Source organism: Armigeres subalbatus, chromosome 3 (genome assembly GCF_024139115.2).
Source record: "Armigeres subalbatus isolate Guangzhou_Male chromosome 3, GZ_Asu_2, whole genome shotgun sequence".
Taxonomy (NCBI): Eukaryota; Metazoa; Arthropoda; class Insecta; order Diptera; family Culicidae; genus Armigeres; species Armigeres subalbatus.
In genome coordinates, this window is record NC_085141.1 from 399,981,445 (window position 1) to 400,006,325 (window position 24,881).

Sequence of the window (24,881 nt, forward strand, 5' to 3'; positions counted from 1 at the left end):
TAAAATGCAGTCAACAAAAACCCCCTGCCAATAATAGAACAAAACTTGCCAAAGCCGTCTTTCCCCCTATGTGTTATTTGTATTAAAAATATGTGTTTTCCAGTTTCATTACCCTTCTACATTATAGAGCATCTTTCCTCGTATTGATAACATGAAAATGATGCTTACTGATGCTACAATCGTTATTGGCAATCGTTTTCCAGTTCTATTACACTTCCACATAATTGTCGTGACGTTCAACTGCCATTACTAACAATAAAAAAATGAAACATAATATCGCAACAACAATATGACTAAAAGAATAACAGACTATTTATGATCAATCATCTCTCGTAAACAAATGATGTGAATCGGACGCTCCCTAATGCCATGATCTACGTTGGTAATCATGCTGCATGGCCATATGGCGACCTTATCCCACTTTCTTCTACGTGAGTAGTTGTGGTATTGCTCTGTACTTTTATGTTTCACAAATATATAAAACTGTTAACATAGCGTTTTGGAGCTTACTTTAAAACCCTATCATTCTCTTTTTGTGTATCTTTTTCCTGTGATGGAATCGTATGTTAATCCATCAAAGTACTGTTTAACTTAAAATAGTTAAAAATTCTCATCTTGACCTCGAAGGAATGTCAGTTCTAATCGGTTTTTCTACGGTGTAGGTTCCGTTGGTTCCAACCGACTATCGCTAACAACCGGGAGCAAATGACAGCCATTCGGAACATCATTAATATGACTTCCTTTCCGGCCCCGTACGTACTGTTTGGACCGCCAGGAACCGGTAAAACTTCCACCATCGTCGAAGCTGTTCTTCAAATATGGAAGAATCAACCAAAAGCAAGCGTACTAGTAGCCGCGTCGTCTAACTTGGCGTGTGACGAAGTCACCAAACGGCTGAGGCAATTCATACCCGAGGAGGAAATATTTCGATTCTTTTCTAGATCTTGTGAACGTAATATAGACAATATTGACATAGGAATACTGGAGATATCGAACTTAGCAACTGGCATATATGAAGTTCCGTCATATGAACATGTCTATCGCTGTCGTATCACCGTCAGCACTGTCACGAATTGTGGAAGATTCGCACAAGCTCATATAAATTCTACGTTTTTCGATTACGTATTTATTGACGAGTGTGGTAGTGCTAAAGAAGTATCGGCCTTAGTTCCCATAGCAGGCGTTTGCACCGAAGGTCCTAAAATCCAAGCGAGCGTAATCTTGGCTGGCGATCCAAAACAGCTGGGACCAGTGGTCCGCACCGAGTACCTGAAACAAACCGTCCACAATACATCGCTGTTGGATCGTCTCATGTCCCAAGGCATCTACAAACGCCATAAGGGTCAATATAACCCACTTGTGATCACAAAACTCTTAGACAATTATCGATCCCATGGAGCTTTAATCCACTACTCAAACGAATGGTTCTACGATGGTGAATTGCGAGCATGTGCTGCTCCGGACCTCGCGGACTGGGCAGTTGGGTGGAGCTACCTTCCGAATCCAGTTTTCCCGATCATTATGCATTCCGTTGTCGGTGTTACTCGTATGGACCGCCAGTGTTTGAGTTCATACAACAAGGAAGAGGCCCGCTGCGTGCTGCACTACATTCAGAAAATTCTCTCGGATGGAATCAACGATCGACAGATACGCGAGGAAGACATTGGTGTTATTACGCCATATTCGAAACAGGTGAGTACAAACATAATCAAAAAGGCAAAAATAGAGTTTGAACGAAGGAGAAAGCGAGGTCAAAAAGGTTGGTGCACTACGTTCAGACCATGTGCTTGTTCAAAATTATCTTTCGGGTAGGGTTTGAATCCTCCTCCTTGAAAGTCTCTCACTTATCATTTCTACATATACGATATGTAGCAGCAAAAATCAACACTTCTGTGTGGGGGCTGCCTATCCGATTCTGTTTTTTCGCACTTGTATTATACAAGTTTGATAAAGTTGTTATCATGACTTGTTATAATTCGGAGCAGTTTTTCCTTTCTTTTATAGTTGTTCGTTATCTATAGAGAGCGATTTCAGCAAACCCTGCAATTTCATAATACTTTGTCTTTTCTCCAGTCGAACTCGTTGTTCATTGTTGATAGATAGTGCGCTCTTATTTTATGGGAGCAAATGATCTATATTAGATTAGATTAAACATACCGGAGTAACAACTATGGAGCAAGTCAAAGTTTGTACTATATTTATTAAGGTTCCAAGAGAATTTACCTGACAGTTTCAAATAAATGTACACAGCTAGGTGCTCGTACGTGATTTTAAGTGAAAAACAGAGTAGGTATATATGCCACCAGTACGGTACCAGAAGGTAAAGAAAACATATTGAACGAGAAAAAAAAGGAAACAATATAATAGATAGATCAAATATGGAAAAATAACAAAGGGGAAATGAAGCTGCTCATTTATATTTACTGAACATCTCACTCTGTTGTATCTAATTCAAATATCCCTTTTTCCCGCAACAGGTATCATACCTAAGACATGGTTGTCGCAACTATGGCTGGGAGAACGTGGAGGTTGGTTCCACGGAGCAATACCAGGGGCGCGAAAAACCTATCATGATCTTGTCGACGGTGCGATCGCAACGCGACCACGTAGGATTCCTGTCCAACAGCAAGCGGCTCAACGTAGCCATCACTCGCGCCCGCGCTCTGATGATAATTGTAGGCAATCCTGACACGTTGCAGCGTGATCCTCATTGGTATCGTCTGTTGCGATACATATCAGACAACCAGGGTGTGCGAGGTGTGGAATTTCAGCCTAAGCAGCCCGATATTGACTTGTCTGGTCAACCATTTTCGTATGCCATGGAAGAGGAAGATTTCGCTTAATTGTTTGTTTTTTCGTCTTACTACGTTGAATAACGATGTTCATTTGCAGTATGTTTTGTTCCATTGTTGAATTCCCTAAAGTACAATGTTAATTTATCAAAGTGTCGTTGATGCGATCGTTTATGTTAGTATATTTGTGTTGAGTTCGTTTTAAAGCAGAACATCGATATATCATTCATTTTACCATTATAACCATTAAATGAAATAAATTTATTTTTCCTTATATAGGTAAAATGTGTAAAATGCCCAACCTTCTCACAGACCAGAAAACATGTTTTTGCTGTTGGTGATTTAACAAATTGGCGTCCTGTGAAAATTTAATAAACGCTGTCGGGATTACGCTATTTGAGTTGCATTTGGTGAATTGGTAAGTATTTTAGGTAAAAATAAAACATTAGAAACTAACAGTGATTGTAAATACGTCGATTATATATAAACTAGGATTAGAGCAACTTCACCAGTGATACAATTCATCGATTTAGACCAAACATTGGATCAATGTAAACATTTTGAGTTCGCACCAGTGTTTCATCAAATTTGGGCTCTACACCAGTTTGGTCTGACTTTGAATTAGAGTGCTCATCTGATTCCTTATCATATTCTGAGTGTCCTCTGAAAATTTGAGCTTATTTGGATTAAAACTGATTTAGCACAAGCCGTTTCAAGTTTGCATGCAAATTAGTATGGGGAAATTTATTTTTTCATTATACTGTTAATGACGCTTCTCCATTAAGTTCCACGGAGTTCCTTCAATAATTCCTCCAGAAGTTCCTCAAAAAATTATTCCGGAAGTTCCAACAGGAATTCCTGCGGAAGTGCTTCCAGAAAACTCCTCCGTAAGTTCCCCCAGGAGCTCCCTCTAAATAACTCCCGTATAAAGGGGGAGGGAAGAATATCATACCTTCATACGGGAGTTTGTGATGGCACATATCGCACGACCTTCCTTCTGTCAAACTCCCGTATTAAGGGAGAGGGAAAAATATCATACCTCCATACGGGAGTTTGGCAGAAGGAAGGTCGTGCGATATGTGCCATCACAAATATTGCCCTCCGCTCGCTTTCTAATCGACTTTTATAGGTAAAAACATTCTTCATGCCTGCCGCATCCTAACGGAACTTTTAATTCTACACTTTCGCCTCTAATTCTATCATGAACATGTACGTCTATGTTTGGAAGATGACATTAGCATTTCCATATCATTAATTAATTTCAGTAAATCTTATATCGGTGAAATCTTATACTGTTCTCGAAATCAATTTTCGAGTCAATTTTCAAAAAAATATCTGTATCCAATAACCAAAATCGATCCTCTATTTATTATTATTATTTATTCAGACTAAGGCCGAGGTGGCCTGTGCGGTATATAAGAGTCTTCTCCATTCGGCTCGGTCCATGGCTACACGTCGCCAACCACGCAGTCTACGGAGGGTCCGCAAGTCATCTTCCACCTGATCGATCCACCTTGCCCGCTGCGCATCTCGCCTTCTTGTGCCCGTCGGATCATTGTCGAGAACCATTTTCACCGGGTTACTGTCCGACATTCTGGCTACGTGCCCGGCCCACCGCAGTCGTCCGATTTTCGCGGTGTGAACGATGGATGGTTCTCCCAGCTGCTGATGCAACTCGTGGTTCATTCGCCTCCTCCACGTACCGTCCGCCATCTGCACCCCACCATAGATGGTACGCAGCACTTTCCTTTCGAAAACTCCCAGTGCGCGTTGGTCCTCCACGAGCATCGTCCAGGTCTCGTGTCCGTAGAGGACTACCGGTCTAATGAGCGTTTTGTAGATTGTCAGTTTGGTACGGCGGCGAACTCTATTCGATCGGAGCCTCTTGCGGAGTCCAAAGTACGTACGATTTCCAGCCACTATGCGTCTCCGAATTTCACTGCTGGTGTCATTTTCGGCAGTCACCAGTGAGCCCAAGTACACAAATTCTTCTACCACCTCGATTTCGTCACCACCGATGCAAACTCGAGCAATCGATCCTCTATATCATTTACTAAATACTAAAACAGAGAAATACTAACTCAAAACGCAATCTAGTTTCCATTGTAATGTTTTGACGTCGGTTTTGACATATTGCTTTATACTAACATATTATAATATACTAACTTTGAAAACTCCAAGTACAAACAATCGAATTTGTAAACCGAAACTTCAAATCCCGTCTCACTAAAAAAAAAATCAAAACTGACAAATCTTTTAGTCGATTTTTAAATTCCGTCTTCAAACAGTTGAAATTCAATCACCCAGCACATTTTTCGGAGCTAACTTCTAAATCCGATCATTATCTAAACCTGTCATGTACAAGACGTTAAATGTGTCATGTACAAGACGTTAATAAGACCGGTTGTCCTCTACGGACATGAAACATGGACAATGCTCGAGGAGGACTTGCAAGCACTCGGAGTATTCGAGAGACGGGTGCTAAGGACCATCTTTGGCGGTGTGCAAGAAGAATGAACCACGAGCTCGCCCAGCTCTACGGCGAACCCAGTATCCAGAAGGTAGCTAAATCCGGAAGGGTACGATGGGCAGGACATGTTGCAAGAATGCCGGACTGAAACCCTGCAAAGATGGCGTTTGCTTCCGATCCGGCAGGTACGAAACGGCGTGGAGCTCAGCGAGCGAGATGGGCAGACCAGGTGCAAACGACTTGGCGATCGTAGGGCGTATTGGAGGATGGAGAGATGCGGCCTCGATCTGTGTATTGTGGCGTCAAGTTGTTGTTCAGTGTTATCCGTTTAGATGTAGACTAAATAAATGAAATGAAATGAATCTAAACCTAGAAGTCGTTTTGTCAATCCTTCCACCTGATTCTTCTCTTGGGTTTTGATTTCTGCACAATCATTTTATTCGGATTCCTGCACGTAACGCTTGTTCTAGACTTCTGGTCCTACACGTTCAAGATATTATTTCCACTGCGGAGATCTGCTCGCTCCGACAACATTCATTCGAACTATCGGAGGGATGCTCGCCCGAGATTTTTTTAAATTCAACCTTAGAGACCAGCTTGCTTCGACATTTTTTTCAACCTCGGAGACCTGCTCGCTACGGCTTTTTTTTATCCAACCTCGGAGACCTGCTCGCTCCGGCATTTTTTTTTTTACTACCTCGGAGACCTGCTTGCTCCGGCTTTTTTATTTAATTCAATCTCGGAGACCTGCTCGCTTCGGCAATTTTTGTTTAAATCATGAAGACCTGCTCGCTGTCGTGACCCGGACGAGGTTTCTAAGCTCGACCGTTCGTCGCAACAATACTCAGCAAACTGAACTCTGTTATCGATTCGTTCCAACACGAACGAAAAACCGGAAACACCTTTGCGTTACCATGCTGCACAAGATAACCCTATACACCCTGATCAAAATGAATCAATAAATGAGTACATATCGTTACAAGGAAATAATCTCAGTGGTATTTAATTTTGCAATAACTCCTCATTCCAATCTTATCCACTACATTCTTTCCCTCCTCTACTCTGGAGACGTATTAGAAACTTAAAATACCTATGAAGTTTGAGGAAATATCATTATGGATTCCTTTTAAACCAATATGGAATTACCCCCTTTTCAAGAATTAAGAAAAATAAGCGAACGACTCTATATGATCCCAACCTAATTCAAAACCAAGATCAATCCAAATCAAATCTAAACACAATCTAAATTGAATTTAATTTCAATCCAAATCTAATCCAAATTTAATCCAAATCCCATCCAAATTCAATTTGGATTTATTCGCATCAAATTCAAATTAAATCCATAATCCTACCGGCTGCGTCATTGTCGTGACCCGGACGAGGTTTCTAAGCTCGACCGTTCGTCGCAACAATACTCAGCAAACTGAACTCTGTTATCGATTCGTTCCAACACGAACGAAAAACCGGAAACACCTTTGCGTTACCATGCTGCACAAGATAACCCTATACACCCTGATCAAAATGAATCAATAAATGAGTACATATCGTTACAAGGAAATAATCTCAGTGGTATTTAATTTTGCAATAACTCCTCATTCCAATCTTATCCACTACACTCGCTTCATGATTTTATAGTTTTTTTCTTGTATTAAATTTAAAAACAACATGAAAAGTTTCCACACTACTACTAGCACATTATTGGAATGTGGCCAGCATCCATTTATATGTGGTAGTTTGAATAACCGAACTATTACAAAATTCCTACCGACTACGTATGTCGTATCCCAGCCGAATTGGTTGGGCGAATCCGCCATTGAATAGCGGTGCGACATTCCGTCTCTAAAATCGTCAGAAAACATAAAATCAATCTCCTGTCGAATGCAACTTGTTGCCAGACAATCGATTATGGATATGTATGAAGAGTTGTCTAACGTTTACCTTTGCTTTTATGCACATTGCACACACATACACGCGAAGAGACAGGCATTTAAAATATCGGTGTACGGCCGCCATTAAAAATTTTTTTAATTGTTCTGTATTAATCCTACGTAATTGTTGAAGATCAAACCATAAGAGAAGAGAGTAGGTTCGAATCCTACCGACTGCGCCATGTCGTATCCCAGCCGAATTGGTTGGGCGAATCCGCCATTGTAATAGCGGTGCGACATTCCGTCTCTAAAATCGTCAATAAACTGACGGTACAAGTCACCTCGGACAGAAAATCAATCTCGAATGCTGCGATCTCACCAGCACTCAAGCCCCAAACGCAATACAACGGAACGGCGACGGAAACGGCAAATTTGACAGAAAATATATGGACTAACTGTCAAATTTTCCGTTTCCGTCGCCGTTCCGTTGTATTGCGTTTGGGGCTTCACTCTCGCACACCAGCATTGATGCGCTCGTATATTGAGGCACTATGTCGCTCAATAATCATGTACGTATTACAATTACAATTATTTAGGATACTAAAAAATCAACAGTACCTCCGGATACTACATCCATGTACATGATTTACGATTTAGATATGTTCATGATCCATGTTCTATTTTAACCAACTCATTCTGGAGTTCAGACCATCTGGGTTACCAAGGGCCAAATTCACGAGGTGTGTGGCTACCTTTAGCGGGGATATTGCTTACCTTTCTTTTTAACTGCGCTTTTGACGCAACTCCTTCAATTTGATACCCGTAGATTTCAACACGGCTGATGCGGTCGCCATCGATTTGGTACGATCGTTCCCTACGTTATCGTTTCCTTCCATTTCGCCGTCGACAAAATTTCGCTGCCGTCGCTCCGCCTGACAGTACTCTACGATCGCACAAGATAGCCGGAATCTGAAACTGGAATAAATCAACACTACCGGCAGCGGGCAGACACGATGGATTTGTGTTTATTTAACAGCAATTGGATCAGTATTGAGTAGTTGATGGCATGAGTTAACTAACTAACAAAATTCACAACTATCCAAACCCCTACGCGTAATCTTGTTTTTGGTGATTTGAAACACGATAAAATAAATTATTATTTATTGTATATTTTATGCTATTTCAAAAATAATACATTTTTTTAAATTTTTTAAAATATTTTTTCTCTACGCAATTCATTTGTTACGCGTAACAATATCTCAAAGGACCCCCACACCCTATATTTTGCGTAACAAATCGTAACAAAAATTAAACAACCCCCCACCTCCTACCGCGTTACGTAATATTTGAACAGACCCTTTTGACATAAGGTTTTACATCGAATAAACATAACCTCAAAAACTCAATCGAATGAACTCAATTTGACATTTATCGGTGGTAGGTTCATGAGGTTCATCCTATCTCCCGCAGCAAGCGGATGAACCTTTGTTTATATACAAACCACCGATACCTGTCAAATATGGCAGAAATTCACCAGGACGCAGCCGTGGCTACATACGTGTGACGTCACACTGTGAAACCATATACCAAGACACAATCCTGGGGGGTGCCCCGTGAATTTCGACAACTTTTTGTTTCCTGCACACTTAAAATAAATCGCAGATTTCTGTGAAATTTCACCGAAATCTCAACAGCAAAACTGTTCGGTAAAAAATTTACAGATTTTTTGGTAGTTTTGACAGTTGAACAAAGGAAAATACCGCAGAAAATCGGAGAAATAATTACCGAGCAAATCTGCTGTTGAGATTTCGGTGAATTGAAGCAAAATTCACCGAAATCTGTGAAATGATTTAAGTGTGTGGGCCAGTCTAATACATACTAAATGGAAATCACTCCTTCTCACTAGCGACGTCTGTTGCAAAAATTGAAAAAGCTGGTGATTCATCGCATGCAACAAGGCACCGTTTGTTGGATAGTTTTAATTCTCAGTGTATTGTTGTTTGTGACGTTTTGTTCAGAGTGTATGTAATTAAGAGTGGCGACACTGTCAGAATTGGAACAAAATTCATCTGTCATTCCCATACAAAATCGTGTTCCAAACGAGCAGGAGACCTGTCAAATGCGGCACATGTCGCCACTCTTAATTACATACACTCTGGTTTTGTTGATATTTGGGACGTTTGCGAAAGAAAGTGTTCCAGGGATGAACAGTTTTTGATTATTTTCTGTATTTTTGTGTGAAAATATGCTTTGATGACTTGTACTACCATCGTCGTAGCTGTTTGTTTATGGCAAGGTATTTATTTTGCGATTCTTGGGATGCGGGATATTTAGTCAAAATGTTTTGATTTTGTTTTTCTTCTCGTGAATTTCGTATTATAGATGGAGTCGGATTCAGAGCTTTGTCGTCTGTGCCTAGTTCCGGTTGATCCGGCTGCGGTAGTGATTCTTAATCAGGCGGAAAAAATGATTGAAGCTATTCAACAAATAACTAGTATTCAAGTAAGAATCTCGCATGTCAATATCGTTATTGTAATTAGTTGATATTGTTTTTCTTTCAGGTGATTATTGACCCTGCGTGTGATGTATTCATGTGTGATCAATGTCAAGCCTCTCTTGATATGTCCCGGCAATTTCGATCTATTTGCATCCAAAATGACGAGATTTTTAGAAAAATGCATGTGAAACATGCAATTTCGATGGCTGTCGTTAAGGATGAACCCGACCACTTTGAATCGGAATTTGTACAATGCAAACTTGAAGAAGAACCTGAACACGACGAAATAATCAAGAAAGAATCTGATCAAAATGTACAAGATGACTTATCGTCTTCCAAACGAAAGAAACCCAAAAAGCCGCGTAAAAAGCATAGTTCAAAAGACCTGATCAGTGGCCCTTCTTCCAAAGTGCAGTGTCATACCTGTGGAGCGTTTATCAGTAGACACCATTTGTCGAAACATCATCTGACCCATGAAAAGGACCGACCCATGTTCGCGTGCGAGAAGTGTCCTAAAAAGTACACCGAGCGGCGCAAGCTGAAGGAACACATAACGATCGTTCACGAGGGAAACATTGCTCACACATGCGACCGGTGCGGGAGGACATTCCACCGATCGGAAACTCTGCGGCAACACTATCTAGGTGAACATACGAATTTGAAAAAGTAAGTACTTTGTTCAATAAGATACCATTCACATCACATAGAGAAATTGACATTTTTCATCTGAAAAAGGATGTTTAAAATATCCATTGAAAACCTAACGTGAATGATTGGCAATGTTGAAGCAAAACACTAGGAACTAGAATTAAAAAACTTATATGCCGTATCAGTATTTGTATGTTTTTGTATCTACAATAAAATTCTTGGCATTTGTTTTAGATATGAGTGCAAAATTTGCGGAGAGAAATTTGCTCGGGCGGCCAATCGCGATTATCATTACAAAATGAATCACACGAGTCTGAAACCACATGCCTGTGAATACTGTGATAAATCGTTTAAAAGAAGGTGAGTCAGATTGTATGTAGTACCACAGTTTGTGGTAATACCTGGTAATACTATTCATGGCATAATTAACCTTAAATTCTTTCCAAGTCATGATTTGACGCTTCACGTTCGGACCCATACCGGTGAGAAACCGTTCAAGTGTGATCTGTGTGATAAAAGGTTTGCAAAAAGCTATAACGTTGTGATTCACAAAAAGTCACACAAAAATGCTGAATTGAGAAAGAAAGCTCAGATGGTGGCGGAAAGTGCGGGACAAGGTTTAACTTTCGGCATGGCTCTTATGGAGTGAATTTAAAATGTACTATTGTTAAATATATGTTATGTTTTAAAACTTGTATTTCTTTGTAGATGACATCTTATCCTGAATTCGCGCCTTAATCTTCTTCGTGGCAATCGTGGCTACTATAAAGCTCAAAATTCGAAAAAAAAAAAATTATTTTTCATTAGCAAATAGTAACTCTTAACATGAAACAAAGAACACGAATCAGAAGATGGAATGTTTTATTATATTTTATTATATATTACATTAGAGGAACTGCTCCTTGAATTCATACCATGTATCCAAATCAATACCATTCGAAAACATAGAATTGATGCGCAAATTGTTTTATTTCTCACTAGCAGACCCGACGAACTTCGTTTCGCCTAAAATTGATTTACTCTCTGACTCTTTGATTAGTTCTCGAGTTAAGCAGAAATTTATGCTTCATTTGTATGGAAGCCACCCTTTCCAGAAGGAGGAGGGGTTTCAAACCCTTCCAAAACTACCACATGCCAGATTTGGTTCCATTTGCTTCATTATTTATCGAGTTATGAAGAAATTGGTGTTTAATTTGTATGGGAGTCCCCCTTTCCAAAGAGGGGAGGGGTCTCGAACCATCTTAAGAACCTTCCCCGGCCCCGAAAACCTCTGCATACAAATTTTTACGCCGATCGGTTCAGTAGTGTCCGAGTCTATAAGGGTAAGACAGACAGAAATTCATTTTTATGTACATACTAGCAGACGAACTTCGTTTCGCCAAAAAATTGATTTATTTTCTGCTTAGTTCTCGAGTTTTGCCGAAATTTCTGTTTCATTAGTAAGGGAGCCCCCCTCTTCCAAAGGAGGGAGGGGTCTCAAACCATCTTAAGAACCCGCCACTGACTCTGAGAGTATCATGGAACGCCATAGTCTCTGAGAAGTAAGCAAAAACAAGGTGTCAAGTACACAAAGTCACATGGGTTATGGAAATACTGATAACCACATCGACCACATCTGCATCAGCTGAAAATGGAGACTAAGCCTTTTTAAATTAAACTGACATCGGTGATCCTTTCCAGTTTCACAGTAGGCGGTATCAGGTATCAGGTATCAGAACGTCGGCTCAGGAGGCACGTTCCCCTCAATTTGGGAGATTTGTGCCATCGCCTTCACTGGCCTTTCTCATCATTTACCTGACGGAAAAGGAAGTAAAAGGGGAAAGGAAGAGGAAGTGAAGTTGGGAAGGAGAATGGAACCATTTATAGGAAAGTCAATTATGTAGACTCACACGCATTCAGCTAGGGACTAAAGAGAGGTGTCACAAAAACACAGAGGACGTAACAATGGACGAAGGTCAAGAACCAAACACAGAGTACACTGTGAAAAACGCATAATGCGAATCCATATAGGTAACATACACAAAGTACATTTAAAAAAACGCATAATGCGAACCCATATAGGTGACAATTTGTTGAAAACTAAGTAAAACACATATCCATAACCCCACTCTTATTTAACCTCACGTTGAGATTGAACAAGAGTAGCCGAACCCGAACGTCAAGGACGAGACACAGAGTACACTGTGAAAAACGCATAATGCGAATCCATAAAGGTAACATACACAAAGTACATTGTAAAAAAACGCATAATGCGAATCCATATAGGTGAAAAATTTGTTGAAAAACCAAGTTAAAAACATATTCATAACCCCACCCTTATTCAACCTCAAGTTGAGATTAAACAAGAGTAGTTGAAGCCAAACATCAAAGACGAAACACAGATTACACTTTGAAAAACGCATAATACGAATCCATATAGGTGACAAACACAAAGTACATTGTAAAAAACCGCAAAATGCGAATCCATATAGGTAACATACATAAAGTACATTGTAGAAAAACGCATAATGCGAATCCATATAGGTGACAATTTGTTGAAAACTGAGTAAAATACATATTTATATCCCCACTCTTATTTAACCTCACGTTGAGATTGAACAAGAGTAGCCGAAGCCGAACGTCAAGGACGAGACACAGAGTACACTGGGAAAAACGCATAATGCGAATCCATAAAGGTAACATACACAAAGTACATTGTAAAAAAAACGCATAATGCGAATCCATATAGGTGAAAATTTGTTGAAAAACTAAGTTAAAAACATATTCATAACCCCACCCTTATTCAACCTCAAGTTGAGATTAAACAAGAGTAGCTGAAGCCGAACGTCAAAGACGAAACACAGAGTACACTGTGAAAAGCGCATAATGCGAATCCATATAGGTGACAAACACAAAGTACATTGTAAAAAAAAATGCATAATGCGAATCCATATCTTCTTCTTCTTCTTAATGGCATTACATCCCCACACTAGGACAGAGCCGCCTCGCAGATTAGTGTTCATTAAGCACTTCCACAGTTATTAACTACGAGGTTTCTAAGCCAGGTTACCATTTTTGCATTCGTATATCATGAGGCTAACACGATGATACTTTTATGCCCAGGGAAGTCGAGACAATTTCCATTCCGAAAATTGCCTAGACCGGCACCGGGAATCGAACCCAGCCACCCTCAGCATGGTCTTGCTTTGTAGCCGCGCGTCTTACCGCACGGCTAAGGAGGAATCCATATAGGTGGAAGTTTATTGAAAAACTAATGTCGTTTTCGGTTTTAGACCTGGGTCAGGTCCGACCCCGACTCTGAATAACCGAACGAAAAACGAATCGGGATCGAGTCAGTATGATGGTGTTAGTGAGATCTCAAGCCCTATCATCTGTTTTGTTTTCAATTCGCACTGCCAGCTGATAGGCAGAAATATAAATATTTTATCAGATTTTATACAGATTTTATCTTTTGAATTTTGTTATTAGTGTTATTTTGTTTCTTATTATATAAATTGAATGGGGAAGTCAGATTTTTCTTCTGTTAATTGTTTATTTTAACAATGACAGTTAATCCATCAATAAATTTATGTGATTAGAAGCTTGTGATGAATGGCGACGGCAATGTAGATTGCCGTGAAGGAATTTTGGCGCTCTGGAACATTTCCGGTAATTGTGCCAATCCGTGTTTCCCGATAAACTGTTATACTGGTTCTAAGTGGCGTTCTGGATAACAGTGATTGTGTTACATTTGAATTATCAATTATGCCATTCAAATGTAATAGAACAAGAAAATATGGAAACACTTTGTAAAAAATCCAATAGACAATTTATTGAGATTTGGGGCCTTTTATTTTAAAACAAAGAATCAAATCGCACAAGAGTTGTCTAACATTTTTGTATTTTCCTCCAAAGAGGGGATCCTTTGGGATAAACCGCGATTTCGCCAAAACTGCAAAAACCAAATATACAAGAAAGGCAAATATTTTTTCTCAACATAATTTTCCACTACATAACAGGAGATTCAACATAATAAATATCAACAGGGTAAAATATGTTTTGTCGGTTTTTTAACGAATTACAACTAAAAATCCTTCTTCCACTCTAAAATTATGCTCAATTCGTATAAAACTGTTCCTAAATTTACATTTGAATTTATTTTCTGTCATCTGGAGTGTTACTAGGTAGCAAATATACCCTCTGCAAGGTGAATAATTAATAAAACTATTGTAAATAATCAGAAAAACGTACCATTTGTTGATGGCAATATAGTTATCACTGCCATATAAAGGGTTAATACATTATGTTTATATTCTTCAAATCCTTAACCTTAAACAAATTATTCACAGAGCTGCAATAACGAATAAAATAATGGTATGAACATTTTGGTATAAATAATAATCCGATACTCCGGTACGCTATTTTCCCATTGAGAGAACAATTATACCTAAAGCATATAATCGAATACACAACGTAATAGTGAATAAAAATCATCAAAATTTTTAACCATCATTTTGTTTATAACGGAGCTACCGTCTGAAGTAATCTGCAAAAAATATGTCGGTATCTGAACCCATTTCACCATCAGAGAAACTTGAAGACAACACACAATTAAAATAATCCCTTTTACGTGCAAGACAGCAACAGAATTGATAAATTCAACAAATGAAACAAAAACGATTAAAAGTCAAATACCCATCCGCACCCTTCCGTGACTTTCATGTTTTCATTTTCCTTTAGCGTAAACATAAACACCTGTTTGACAGTTTGTGTTCGAATGTATTGGTGAACCTAGGTTCGATCTCGATAAATCGGCAGAGCGAACCTCGTTCGTTTTGGGTCGGATCTGGTGCGGATCGCGATCCAACCTGAACGAATAACCGAACGTTTTGACAGCTGTTAGAGCGGATCCGGGGCAGAACTACATAGGTTCGACCCAGCAATAACCGAAAACGACATAAGTAAAACACATATTCATAATCCCACACTCACGTTGAGATTGAACAAGAGTAGTCAGAGCCGAACGTCAAAGACGAGACACAGAGTACACTGTGAAAACCGCATAATGCGAATCCATATAGGTGACAATTTGTTGAAAACTAATTAAAACACATATTCACAACCCCACTCTTATTTAACCTCACGATGAGGTTGAATAAGAGTAGCCGATTATCTCGGAGAAGTAAAAAGTCAACTACGCCATAGCTCCGGTTAGCGCAGCGAGGGCTAAAATACTGTGAAGGGGGCCCTGGTGCTTCATAGGCTCCGTTTGCGGATAGGTTCTTATTAGACCCCCCTAACCATTCATTCGTAGGCACGGTAAGCATAAAGCCGCATCACACCGAGAATTAGGGGTCACCTGTATGGTGGACTTTTACCACTGGAACAGGCAATCCGTAATGTTATTCTTAGCCAGATAACCAGCTGCCGACACCACACGGCTATCTAGGCTGTTCGTGGAGAGAAGTTGACATTGGAGTCCCCCTTTCCAAAGAGGGGAGGGGTCTCGAACCATCTTAAGAACCTTCCCCGGCCCCGAAAACCTCTGCATACAAATTTTTACGCCGATCGGTTCAGTAGTGTCCGAGTCTATAAGGGTAAGACAGACAGAAATTCATTTTTATGTACATACTAGCAGACGAACTTCGTTTCGCCAAAAAATTGATTTATTTTCTGCTTAGTTCTCGAGTTTTGCCGAAATTTCTGTTTCATTTGTAAGGGAGCCCCCCTCTTCCAAAGTAGGGAGGGGTCTCAAACCATCTTAAGAACCCGCCACTGACTCTGAGAGTATCATGGAACGCCATAGTCTCTGAGGAGTAAGCAAAAACAAGGTGTCAAGTACACAAAGTCACATGGGTTATGGAAATACTGATAACCACATCGACCACATCTGCATCAGCTGAAAATGGAGACTAAGCCTTTTTAAATTAAACTGACATCGGTGATCCCTTCCAGTTTCACAGTAGGCGGGCAATCAGTGGAGAATGTTGAAAGCTTCCAATATCTTGGTAGCCAAATGGCGTCAGACTGCGGTACCAAGATCGACATAGGCGCACAGATCAAGAAAGCAAGGGTTGCCTTTGCGAGTTTAAGAAATATCTGGGAAAACAGGCAGATAAGTGAACGCACCAAAATACGAATTTTCAACTCTAACGTAAAATCTGTGCAGTTATACGCTACCGAAACATGGTGTGTATCAGTGGATTACACCCCTTCAGGAACATTGAAATTTAATCTAACTTCTCTCAGAATGCAATCATCACAAGCGTCATATCCAGGTGCAGTGAAACAGCTACAGTAGGGCCCCTTCAAAGCATCCATCAAACATAGTGCAATGGAATAATAAAATGTAGATAAACTATGTAATTAGGTTAACGACAAGTACTCCTGTCAGTGGTAGGAATGGAAAAAACATTGTGCACGTACCGATTTCTTTGGACAAATAGTCCCCGCCATATGGTTCCACATTGAAAAACGTTCGACGTATGAACACTACATGCTTTAAAGTGGCACTAATTTGGCTGTTTCATTGCACTTCACGAAAAACAACATTGTGCATTCAAAATGCTATTATAAGATTGTGCCTCTCATGATTGCTTTGAGAATGCTTATTTAGAACAACCAGGTTTTTAAAATGCTTATATGCAATGCAAGTATAGTGCTGCTATAGTGCTTACTTTAATGCTTATTGGTTACCTGGGCAGTTTAATAATGTACAGATGAAAATTAAAATTCATAAATTTTACAATCAAACCTTCATGCCAAACACTGTCAAATACTTTCTCTACACACTTAAAATAAATCGCCGACTTCGGTAAAATTTTACCGAAATCTCAACCGCTGAACTGTTCGGTAAATTATTTTACTGATTTTCGGTGATTTTGACAGTTGAGCAATGGAAAAAATTACAAAAAATCTGTAAATTAATTTACCGAACACTTCAGCGGTTGAGATTTCGGTAAAATTTACCGAATACTGTAAAATGGGCTAAGTGTGTATATTGATGAATAGAGATCCTGAGTTACAGTATGTGACTCCCCCATTCTGGCGAGACTAGCTTTATGAAGCCAACCACGTCCTTGGGGGATAAGATCCATATGTCAGCAGGCCCTAAAAAGGGTTTGCTGAGAACTTTGAACCTACGTTGGGTGAGTGCACTGCAATAGCAGAGGATGTGTTCTGATGTTTCTCTCTCCTCGTCACAGAAGCGGCAATTTGAGGTTTGGATTGCTCCGATCTTTTGTAGATGGTATCTGCAGGGGCAGTGTCCAGTTATTAGACCGGTGTAGATGTTGAGATCTCTTTTGTTGAGACCTAATAGTTGTTGGGTTTTCTTGGGGTTAATCGTTACGAGCCTTTTGGATTGGCTCGTATGGGGAAGTGCATTCTAGTTTGATGTGATTTGACTGACCATATATTTGTTCAGTTCCATTTTTACAGAGCAGTCTGAGATCCCGCAGAAGGGCTCAGGGCCAATGAACCTTTCATTAGATCAATTCCTGGCTAGCTCATCAGCAATCTCGTTTCCCTCTAGACCCGTATGTCCTGGGATCCAATATAGGTAGACTCGATTGCGTATGGATAAGTTTTTCAAAGCCAGAATGCATTCCCACACTAGCTTTGAGTTACAAGTGTAGTTATTAAGTGACTTAAGTGCCGCTTGGCTGTCAGAGAAAATACATATTTTTGCAAATCTATACTTTCTCCTCAGGCATAATAACACGCATTCTAATATTGCATATATTTCCGCCTGAAATACTGTGGGCCACTGTCCTAAGTGGACAGAAATTTTTGTTGTAGGGCCATAGATTCCGGATCCTGTCAGATTATTCATTTCGAACCATCTGTGAAGAAATTTATAGAGCCTGTTGGAACGCTGGGTCCACCTCCTTCCCACTCCTGGCGGGAAGGAATGAACACATCGTAAGGTAAGTCATAATTGACTACCGTTTCCATCCAGTCACTACAAATTCCTATTGCGGGATTTATGGCAAATTCATTTAATATGCTGAGGTGACCCGTAAGGTCTCCCGACAGCAGTGTTTTTGTTCTCTTTAACCTTAGAGCACTTCCGCTTCCAGCTTTATGAATTGATCTAACCGGGGCAGGTGAAGCATTGCGTCTAGGGCCAAAGTGGGTGTACTACGAACTGCACCAGTGATGGCTATGCAAGCGGTGCGTTGGATTTTGTTGAGCTTAGCCCTTGCAGCAGCCTCATTAGTTTTAGGCCACCAGACAAGGGAAGCGTAAGTTGTCCTGGGACGGACAATGGTTTTATATATCCACATGATCATACTTGGTTTTATGCCCCATCTTTTACCAAGGGTTTTTGAACAAACCCAAAGTGTATTGAGACCTTTCTGCACAACTGATTGGAGATGAGAGTTCCAATTAAGCTTTGCGTCGAGTATGACACCTAGATATTTTACTTCACTTGAATAAATTAATTGTGTTTGATTCAAGAAAAGGGTTTCAGTTGTACCTTTCTCCGTTTGGTGAAAGGGATAATGGAAGTTTTGTAGGATTTATGCCTAGTTGATCCTTTTGACACCAGGAAAAAGTGTGATTTAGGGCAGATTGCATTCTTTCCACGATAACACTTTCGAATTTGCCTCGTACAATAATGACAACGTCATCAGCATGTCCAACCACTTCGAAGCCTCTTCTCTTTAAGCTGTCTAGAAGCTCATCCACCACCAGTGACCACAACAAAGGAGAAAGCACTCCGCCTTGCGGACACCCCCTTGTTGCTTTAACAGTGATGTATGAACCGCTAAGCTCAGAGGAGATTTTCCGATTAGCTAGCATAGCATGTACCCAGGTAACAATGCATGGGTCGAATTTTCTCCTCAACATTGCTGACCCTATAGACGAATAAGAAGCGTTATCGAATGCGCCCTCAATATCAAGAAATGCTACAAGAGCAATTTCTTTTGCATTAAGTGTTTTTTCGATTTTTTGAACTACCGTATGTAGTGCCGAGATCGTAGATTTTCCACTTTGATAAGCGAATTGTTTTTTTGACAAAGGCATTGCTTTCATAAATTTGTGATTTATGTACTCGCATAGTACCTTTTCCATAATTTTGAGCATTACAGAGGATAAACTTATCGGCCTGAATGCTTTGGGGTTGGTTTTATCTCTCTTGCCTGCCTTCGGAATGAAGACAGCCCGGATTTGACGCCAATCGTTAGGTATGTGCCCCAAAATCAGACTTGCCTTAAAAATCTCAACCAAGGGTGGAACCAGTGTTTTCTCCTCTTTTTGGATCAACGCTGGGAATATTCCATCCATGCCAAATGGCTCGAAAGATCTCACAGCCCTCTCAACCCTGGCCCGAGTGAAAGCTTCCTTTGCAACCTTTATTGCGTCTTTTTTAGATCCAGAAACCCATGATTGGATCTCTTGTGGATCTGAGACAGCAATTCCAGTGCCTTGGTCGCCGATGCTCGACTCAGGGATTGAATCAGGGAAGTGGATCTTTAACAATTCGCTCAGTGTATCGCTAGGCTCTGCAGTGAGCGAACCATCCGTCTTTCGGAGGCTCCCCACCCCATGGGGGGGTTTTTTTGAAAGAGTTTTTGGAATCTGGCCACTACGGGTGTATTCTCTATGCTTTCACACATTAGAATCCACGATTTCCGTTTGGCTGACCTTATTTCTTTGTTGTAATTCGTCAGGGCCTTTCTGTATAGGCTCCAATCGCCGGTTCGCTTAGCACGGTTGAACTACCTACGCGCAGTTTTCCTAAGCTTCTCAAGAGTTTTATTCCACCATGGAACGTCTCTACTCGAACTAGTTGATTTAGTTGGACAGCTCTCTTGGTAGGCGTTAAGGATTTTGTTTTAATGGATTTGGACGCATCTTCCAATTGTGTTATGGACTTGATGTGACTTTCTATGATGTACTCTTCGGATCGTAGGATAGCTGAGTAGGATTCCCAATCAGTTTTCTTAGGATCTTTAAACGTTTTTCCATCGTTAGACCCCCTTCCCATTCGAAGATGATGTGTTTATGGTCTGACATTGATATTTCTTCAGAAACATGCCAGTTTTTTATTTTATCAGAGATAGACCGACTACATAGAGTCAAGTCCAAAACTTCCTGACGAATGGAGTTTTCAAACGTGGGCTTGTCACCAACATTACAAATGTCAATGTTCTTGGAAGAGAGAAACTGTAACAGGTACTCACCTCTGGTATGTATATTGGTACTTCCCCATACGGTGTGATGTGCATTTGCGTCGCACCCTATGACGAAGGGGATGTTGTGTCGGTGGCTGTAGGCTACGAGCGCAGCTATTTCTGGAGGAGGGATTTCGTCCACGTCACCTGGGAAGTATGCCGAGACCACCAAGATCTCTCTACTACCTCTGGCGGAAGGTACCTCCATCCTGACCGCTACGATGTCCCTTTTTATGAATTTTGAAATTGGAAAGTATTTACAGTTGTTATGTAATAAAATAGCCGCTCTAGGAGAAAGCTGGCTGTCATCATATACCAACTTACATGAGTGTTGTGGAATACCTTGTATTCTGGATTTATTGACTCATGGCTCTTGAATGAGGGCCACGGTTAAATTCTCTTTGGTGAACCTCCGACAGAGCACACCCGTGGCGCTCTCAGCATGGTGGAGGTTCACTTGCAGAACTTTAGTCGCCATTTCCGGGGTTCCCGCTTTTTTCCGGACGACGACTGTCCGGCTTTGGATGTTGCGGATCATCAGGATGTCGTTTGATGTTACAGTTTGGGTTATTAGTTAATATTAGTTATTATTAGAAGGAATATTTGAAGTCTCCAGCTTCCTTCTATTTTTTCCGCGCTTTGGCAGGACGGTCTTGAAACCTTATTTCTTCGAAGGAAGTGGAGAATTCAGAGATTTTTTTTGTCTTTATTATCGAGACCTTCAGCCCGAGGCTGGCTCGTCTCGAATTCAGAGATTCCCCCTTCCTCTTGTTGTTAATACTCATTGCTGAGCGTGAAGACGTGACCTTCTAAGAGGTTTTCTCCTAGAACGGTATCCCTGCAGGATTACCACCGCTTGTCGGAATTTTACTTCCGCAAACGGGTCAACGTAAAACGAAGGCACGGGTCCAAGCAAAGATCGTAACGGGATCAGTAGGTACAAATAGCGCTGAGAAGCACTGTTGAAATTAAAATAGCTTTGGGTAGTAATATTAAAAGCTTCCTTCAGCAAAGGGAGAAAATAGAACCGCACAGCACGAAAGCACGATGCGGTCTGATGTACATTTCTTTCCACTTTTTACTCTACCGGACTCCGGTTCTTGTGTTGCTATTTCCAACCAGTGAAAGCATTTAGCGAATAATCTGCATGAAAACAAGATTTCCTGTAATATCAATAAGCCTTGACCGATATAACAGTCAATTCTCTTGTTGCAGTAAAAATTCTAGAACAAATTTATTAATTTCTAAAAGCATTCTAGAAGGTCTTGAAGAGTGCAAGCACCACCGCTTAAGGAAAATCTCGGCGGAAATAAGAAGCCCGCAGTCATCGACACCTAAAAAGGTTTCGCGTGTAAATGCACCGCTGATCTGCCGTAATCTGAAAAAGTTACGTATACGCCATTTTTCAAAAAGGTGTTTGTATTTGTATTTATTTATTACATCCAACTGACTAAATATTGTCTTATTGCACTCCTTATAGTATATTACATTTACAGAGCAAACATTTATAGGTAACACGAATTATTCAATGCATACAAGCAGCTTTACAAAACTCATTACAATAAAAAGCACTATAAACAATAATAATATAAATTCAATATTTTCAATCTCGTATCAACATTATCACAACATATACACTACATTTAATTACGTTTTACGAATTCGGTTTCCAAGTTTCATTTGAGCGGTTTAAGTTGCATTGCCAGAAAATTGGTCGGGGGGTGGGGCTGGTTGTTTTCCGAAGATTTTTTTTCACTGAGCGGTTTACAAATTGTCTAAACTTTACTTCGTTTGGAACTAATTTAACTATATCATTGCAGGTCGATAAAGGTGTTCTTAAAGTGCGTGATATCTTGAGACTAATTTCATTTTCAGTTGCACGTTTATCAATGTTTGTTAAAAACAACGAAAACTTATCACTTTCATTTGCGGTTTGTTGTGATAAATAACTAGCTATCTGCAGCCGAATTCCGAAGCTCCAAGAAAAAAATTAAAAATTTCTTTATAAATAGAGATTTTTAAATTCTCTTTCTCTTTCCAAAAATTTCTTCTCTTCATACCGTATTAGGCTTTCAGCGATCGTGTACGTACACGCACGTTTCACTCACACTTTTACTCGGTTTGTTTGCAACCACGAGCAGCTGTCACGGCAAAATCAAATGGGATTGTTTGCAACCACGAACCTGCGTTTGTGTTGGTGAGAAATGTCGGCGAGACCCTAATTCCGATAGACTGAAGAGAAAGAAAAATCTAAAATTTCTTGCGAAGAAAAATATTAGTTCACAAATTTGCCACTAGATGTCTTTTGACAATTATTTGCATACCGATTGCTCAAAACATCCTCATATCGAAACTAAAACTTGCTTTCGCTTATGGTTACCGAAATAATGAAGGGGAAAAATGATAAATATATTCAATCTAGTGATGAAAATATGCAGTAACAGCAACATTGTTGTTGTTTCCAACTGGCTGAAAATAACGAAAGCTCTAACTTCAATACCTCGAAAACACCGAATCATTAGCATTTGGCTCAGCTTTAGCTTAGCTTTAGCTTAGCTTTAGCTTAGCTTTAGCTTAGCTTTAGCTTAGCTTTAGCTTAGCTTTAGCTTAGCTTTAGCTTAGCTTTAGCTTAGCTTTTAGCTTAGCTAGCTAGCTTAGCTTTAGCTTAGCTTAGCTTTAGCTTAGCTTTAGCTTAGCTTTAAGCTTAGCTTTAGCTTAACTAGCTTAGCAGCTAGCTTTAGCTAAGCTTTAGCTTAGCTTTAGTTTAGCTAGCTTTAACAGCTTTAGCTTAGCTTTAGCTTAGCTTAGCTTTAGCTTAGCTTTGAACTTTAGCTTTTAGCTTAGCTTTAGCTTAGCTTTAGCTTAGCTTTAGCTTAGCTTTAGCTAGCTTTAGCTTAGCTTTAGCTTAGCTTTAAGCTTAGCTTTAGCTTAGCTTTAGCTTAGCTTTAGCTTAGCTTTAACAACTTTAGCAGCTTAGCTTTAGCTTAGCTTTAGCTTAGCTTTAGCAACAGCTTTAGCTTAGCTTTTAGCTTAGCTTAGCTTAGCTTTAGCTTAGCTTTAGCTTAGCTTTAGCTTAGCTTTAGCTTAGCTTTAGCTTAGCTTTAGCTTAGCTTTAGCTTAGCTTTAGCTTAGCTTTAGCTTAGCTTTAGCTTAGCTTTAGCTTAGCTTTAGCTTAGCTTTAGCTTTAGCTTTTGAAATCTGCGTACTTTTTATTATGATAGTTGATTGTGTACATATGTGTCATGATATTTGAATAATTCGGATGTTTTGGAATGTTTGCCTTGAAAAAATGTAATCAAATAATCAATCAAACACGATTCTTCTTCTTTCTCAATGGCTCTACATTCCATCTGGAACTTGGCCTGATTTTAAACTTAGCGTTCTATTAGCATTTCCACAATTATTTATTGAAAGCTTTTCTATGCTTGCCATTGCTTGAGTATGTATTTTGAGTGTTTATTAAGTACAATGGATGCATACCCAGGGAACCGAGAACATTTTCACATTATTTTACACACATTATGAGATTGAAGACTCAATTATACCGTCAAATTTCATCCCAGAAAAATCTCTTATCGAATTTCTCCCACCAAAAGTTGGAAGAAATTTAAATTCTCGTTTTCTTTTTTATCTGTCAAAAAATTTCTTCCACACTTTCGTCGGAATTCCAAAATAAGAAAATTTTGAAAATCTCTTCGAGAATCTCTTTTCTTAGAAGAGATTTTTTGACCGGAATTCGGCTGCTGGTTTCCCAATCACACCTGCAAGCGTTTGAGCAATGTTCGCTACTTTTCTCTTTAGGTCTTCGATCTCTTTTTCCACGGGATGATCCAGTACCAGTGGCTGCATCAACAACAGTACGCTCCCGCATTTTACAAAGCGAAGCCGTGCACGCATTGCAAATCCAAAAAAATATTGGTTGACAACACAGCTAGCGTGATACGATTTAGCGCAAAATCCTTCGCACACAGTATAAAGAGAGTTTATACCGATAGCGAGTGTGCATTTCTCACAATGGATTGCCATTTTGACACAAAACAAATATCCGACGCGATAGGTATTTAGAAGTTTTCTGAGCTGATTTACCAAGTACCGATACAATTTAAAATCTAACTTACTCTCGTTCAACAATTGAAGTGTTCGATTACCACAAAGTCCAGTCTCGCGATTTGAAACAGCGTAATCCGTTGAATTCTCCGAGACGATACAAACAAGCGACTGAATTTGCGAGCGAACAAAAAACGAGTAGTACTAATCGAGCTCTTTAACAGAAAAATAGAAAATATGTAGGTTGTGATTTGGCGCATACGTCACTTTTTCAGATTACGGGAGTGATGTTCCGGTGGTCAATTGTTAACAATAAAAAGAAATCTTTGGCAATGTCACTGTTGAAACGTCTCTTCGATGGGTTCCACTTTTCGTAGAATAAGAACTAAACCATCA

At 39.9% G+C, this 24,881-nt stretch overlaps 3 protein-coding genes across 6 annotated transcripts in view; 2 read left to right on the forward strand and 1 right to left on the reverse strand.

Moving 5' to 3' along the window:
• LOC134226946 (putative helicase mov-10-B.1) overlaps window positions 1-8,020 on the reverse strand; it is a 105,662-nt gene extending 97,642 nt beyond the window's left edge. Inside the window, exon 1 of the mRNA XM_062708082.1 lies at window positions 7,905-8,020. The gene's annotated coding sequence lies outside the window, so the exon portion shown is untranslated. The remainder of the gene's footprint in view (window positions 1-7,904) is intronic.
• LOC134226947 (putative helicase MOV-10) overlaps window positions 1-8,089 on the forward strand; it is a 28,169-nt gene extending 20,080 nt beyond the window's left edge. For 2 of the 4 annotated variants that reach the window (XM_062708083.1, XM_062708084.1), the window contains exons 5-6: window positions 663-1,692; window positions 2,478-3,064. In XM_062708083.1, the coding sequence (XP_062564067.1) occupies window positions 663-1,692; window positions 2,478-2,843 (1,396 nt within the window). In that variant the 3' untranslated portion in view covers window positions 2,844-3,064. The other 2 variants (XR_009983587.1, XR_009983586.1) reach the window with 2 other exon arrangements.
• A 1,185-nt stretch (window positions 8,090-9,274) lies between these two features.
• LOC134226950 (zinc finger protein 892-like) lies at window positions 9,275-10,966 on the forward strand. The gene is made up of 5 exons (XM_062708086.1): window positions 9,275-9,426; window positions 9,513-9,632; window positions 9,692-10,293; window positions 10,510-10,635; window positions 10,723-10,966. The coding sequence occupies exons 2-5, from the start codon at window positions 9,513-9,515 to the stop codon at window positions 10,922-10,924; spliced, it is 1,050 nt and encodes a 349-aa protein (XP_062564070.1). The 5' UTR covers window positions 9,275-9,426; the 3' UTR covers window positions 10,925-10,966.
• Window positions 10,967-24,881: the final 13,915 nt, after the last annotated feature.

What these genes read in the sequence shown, in the direction of transcription:
- LOC134226950 (XM_062708086.1), top strand. Translation starts at nt 9,513, where the DNA reads ATGGAGTCGGATTCAGAGCTTTGTCGTCTGTGCCTAGTTCCGGTTGAT. An exon ending in AACAAATAACTAGTATTCAA is followed by an intron (nt 9,633 to 9,691) that starts GTAAGAATCTCG and finishes TTTTTCTTTCAG; the next exon opens with GTGATTATTGACCCTGCGTG. An exon ending in GAACATACGAATTTGAAAAA is followed by an intron (nt 10,294 to 10,509) that starts GTAAGTACTTTG and finishes CATTTGTTTTAG; the next exon opens with ATATGAGTGCAAAATTTGCG.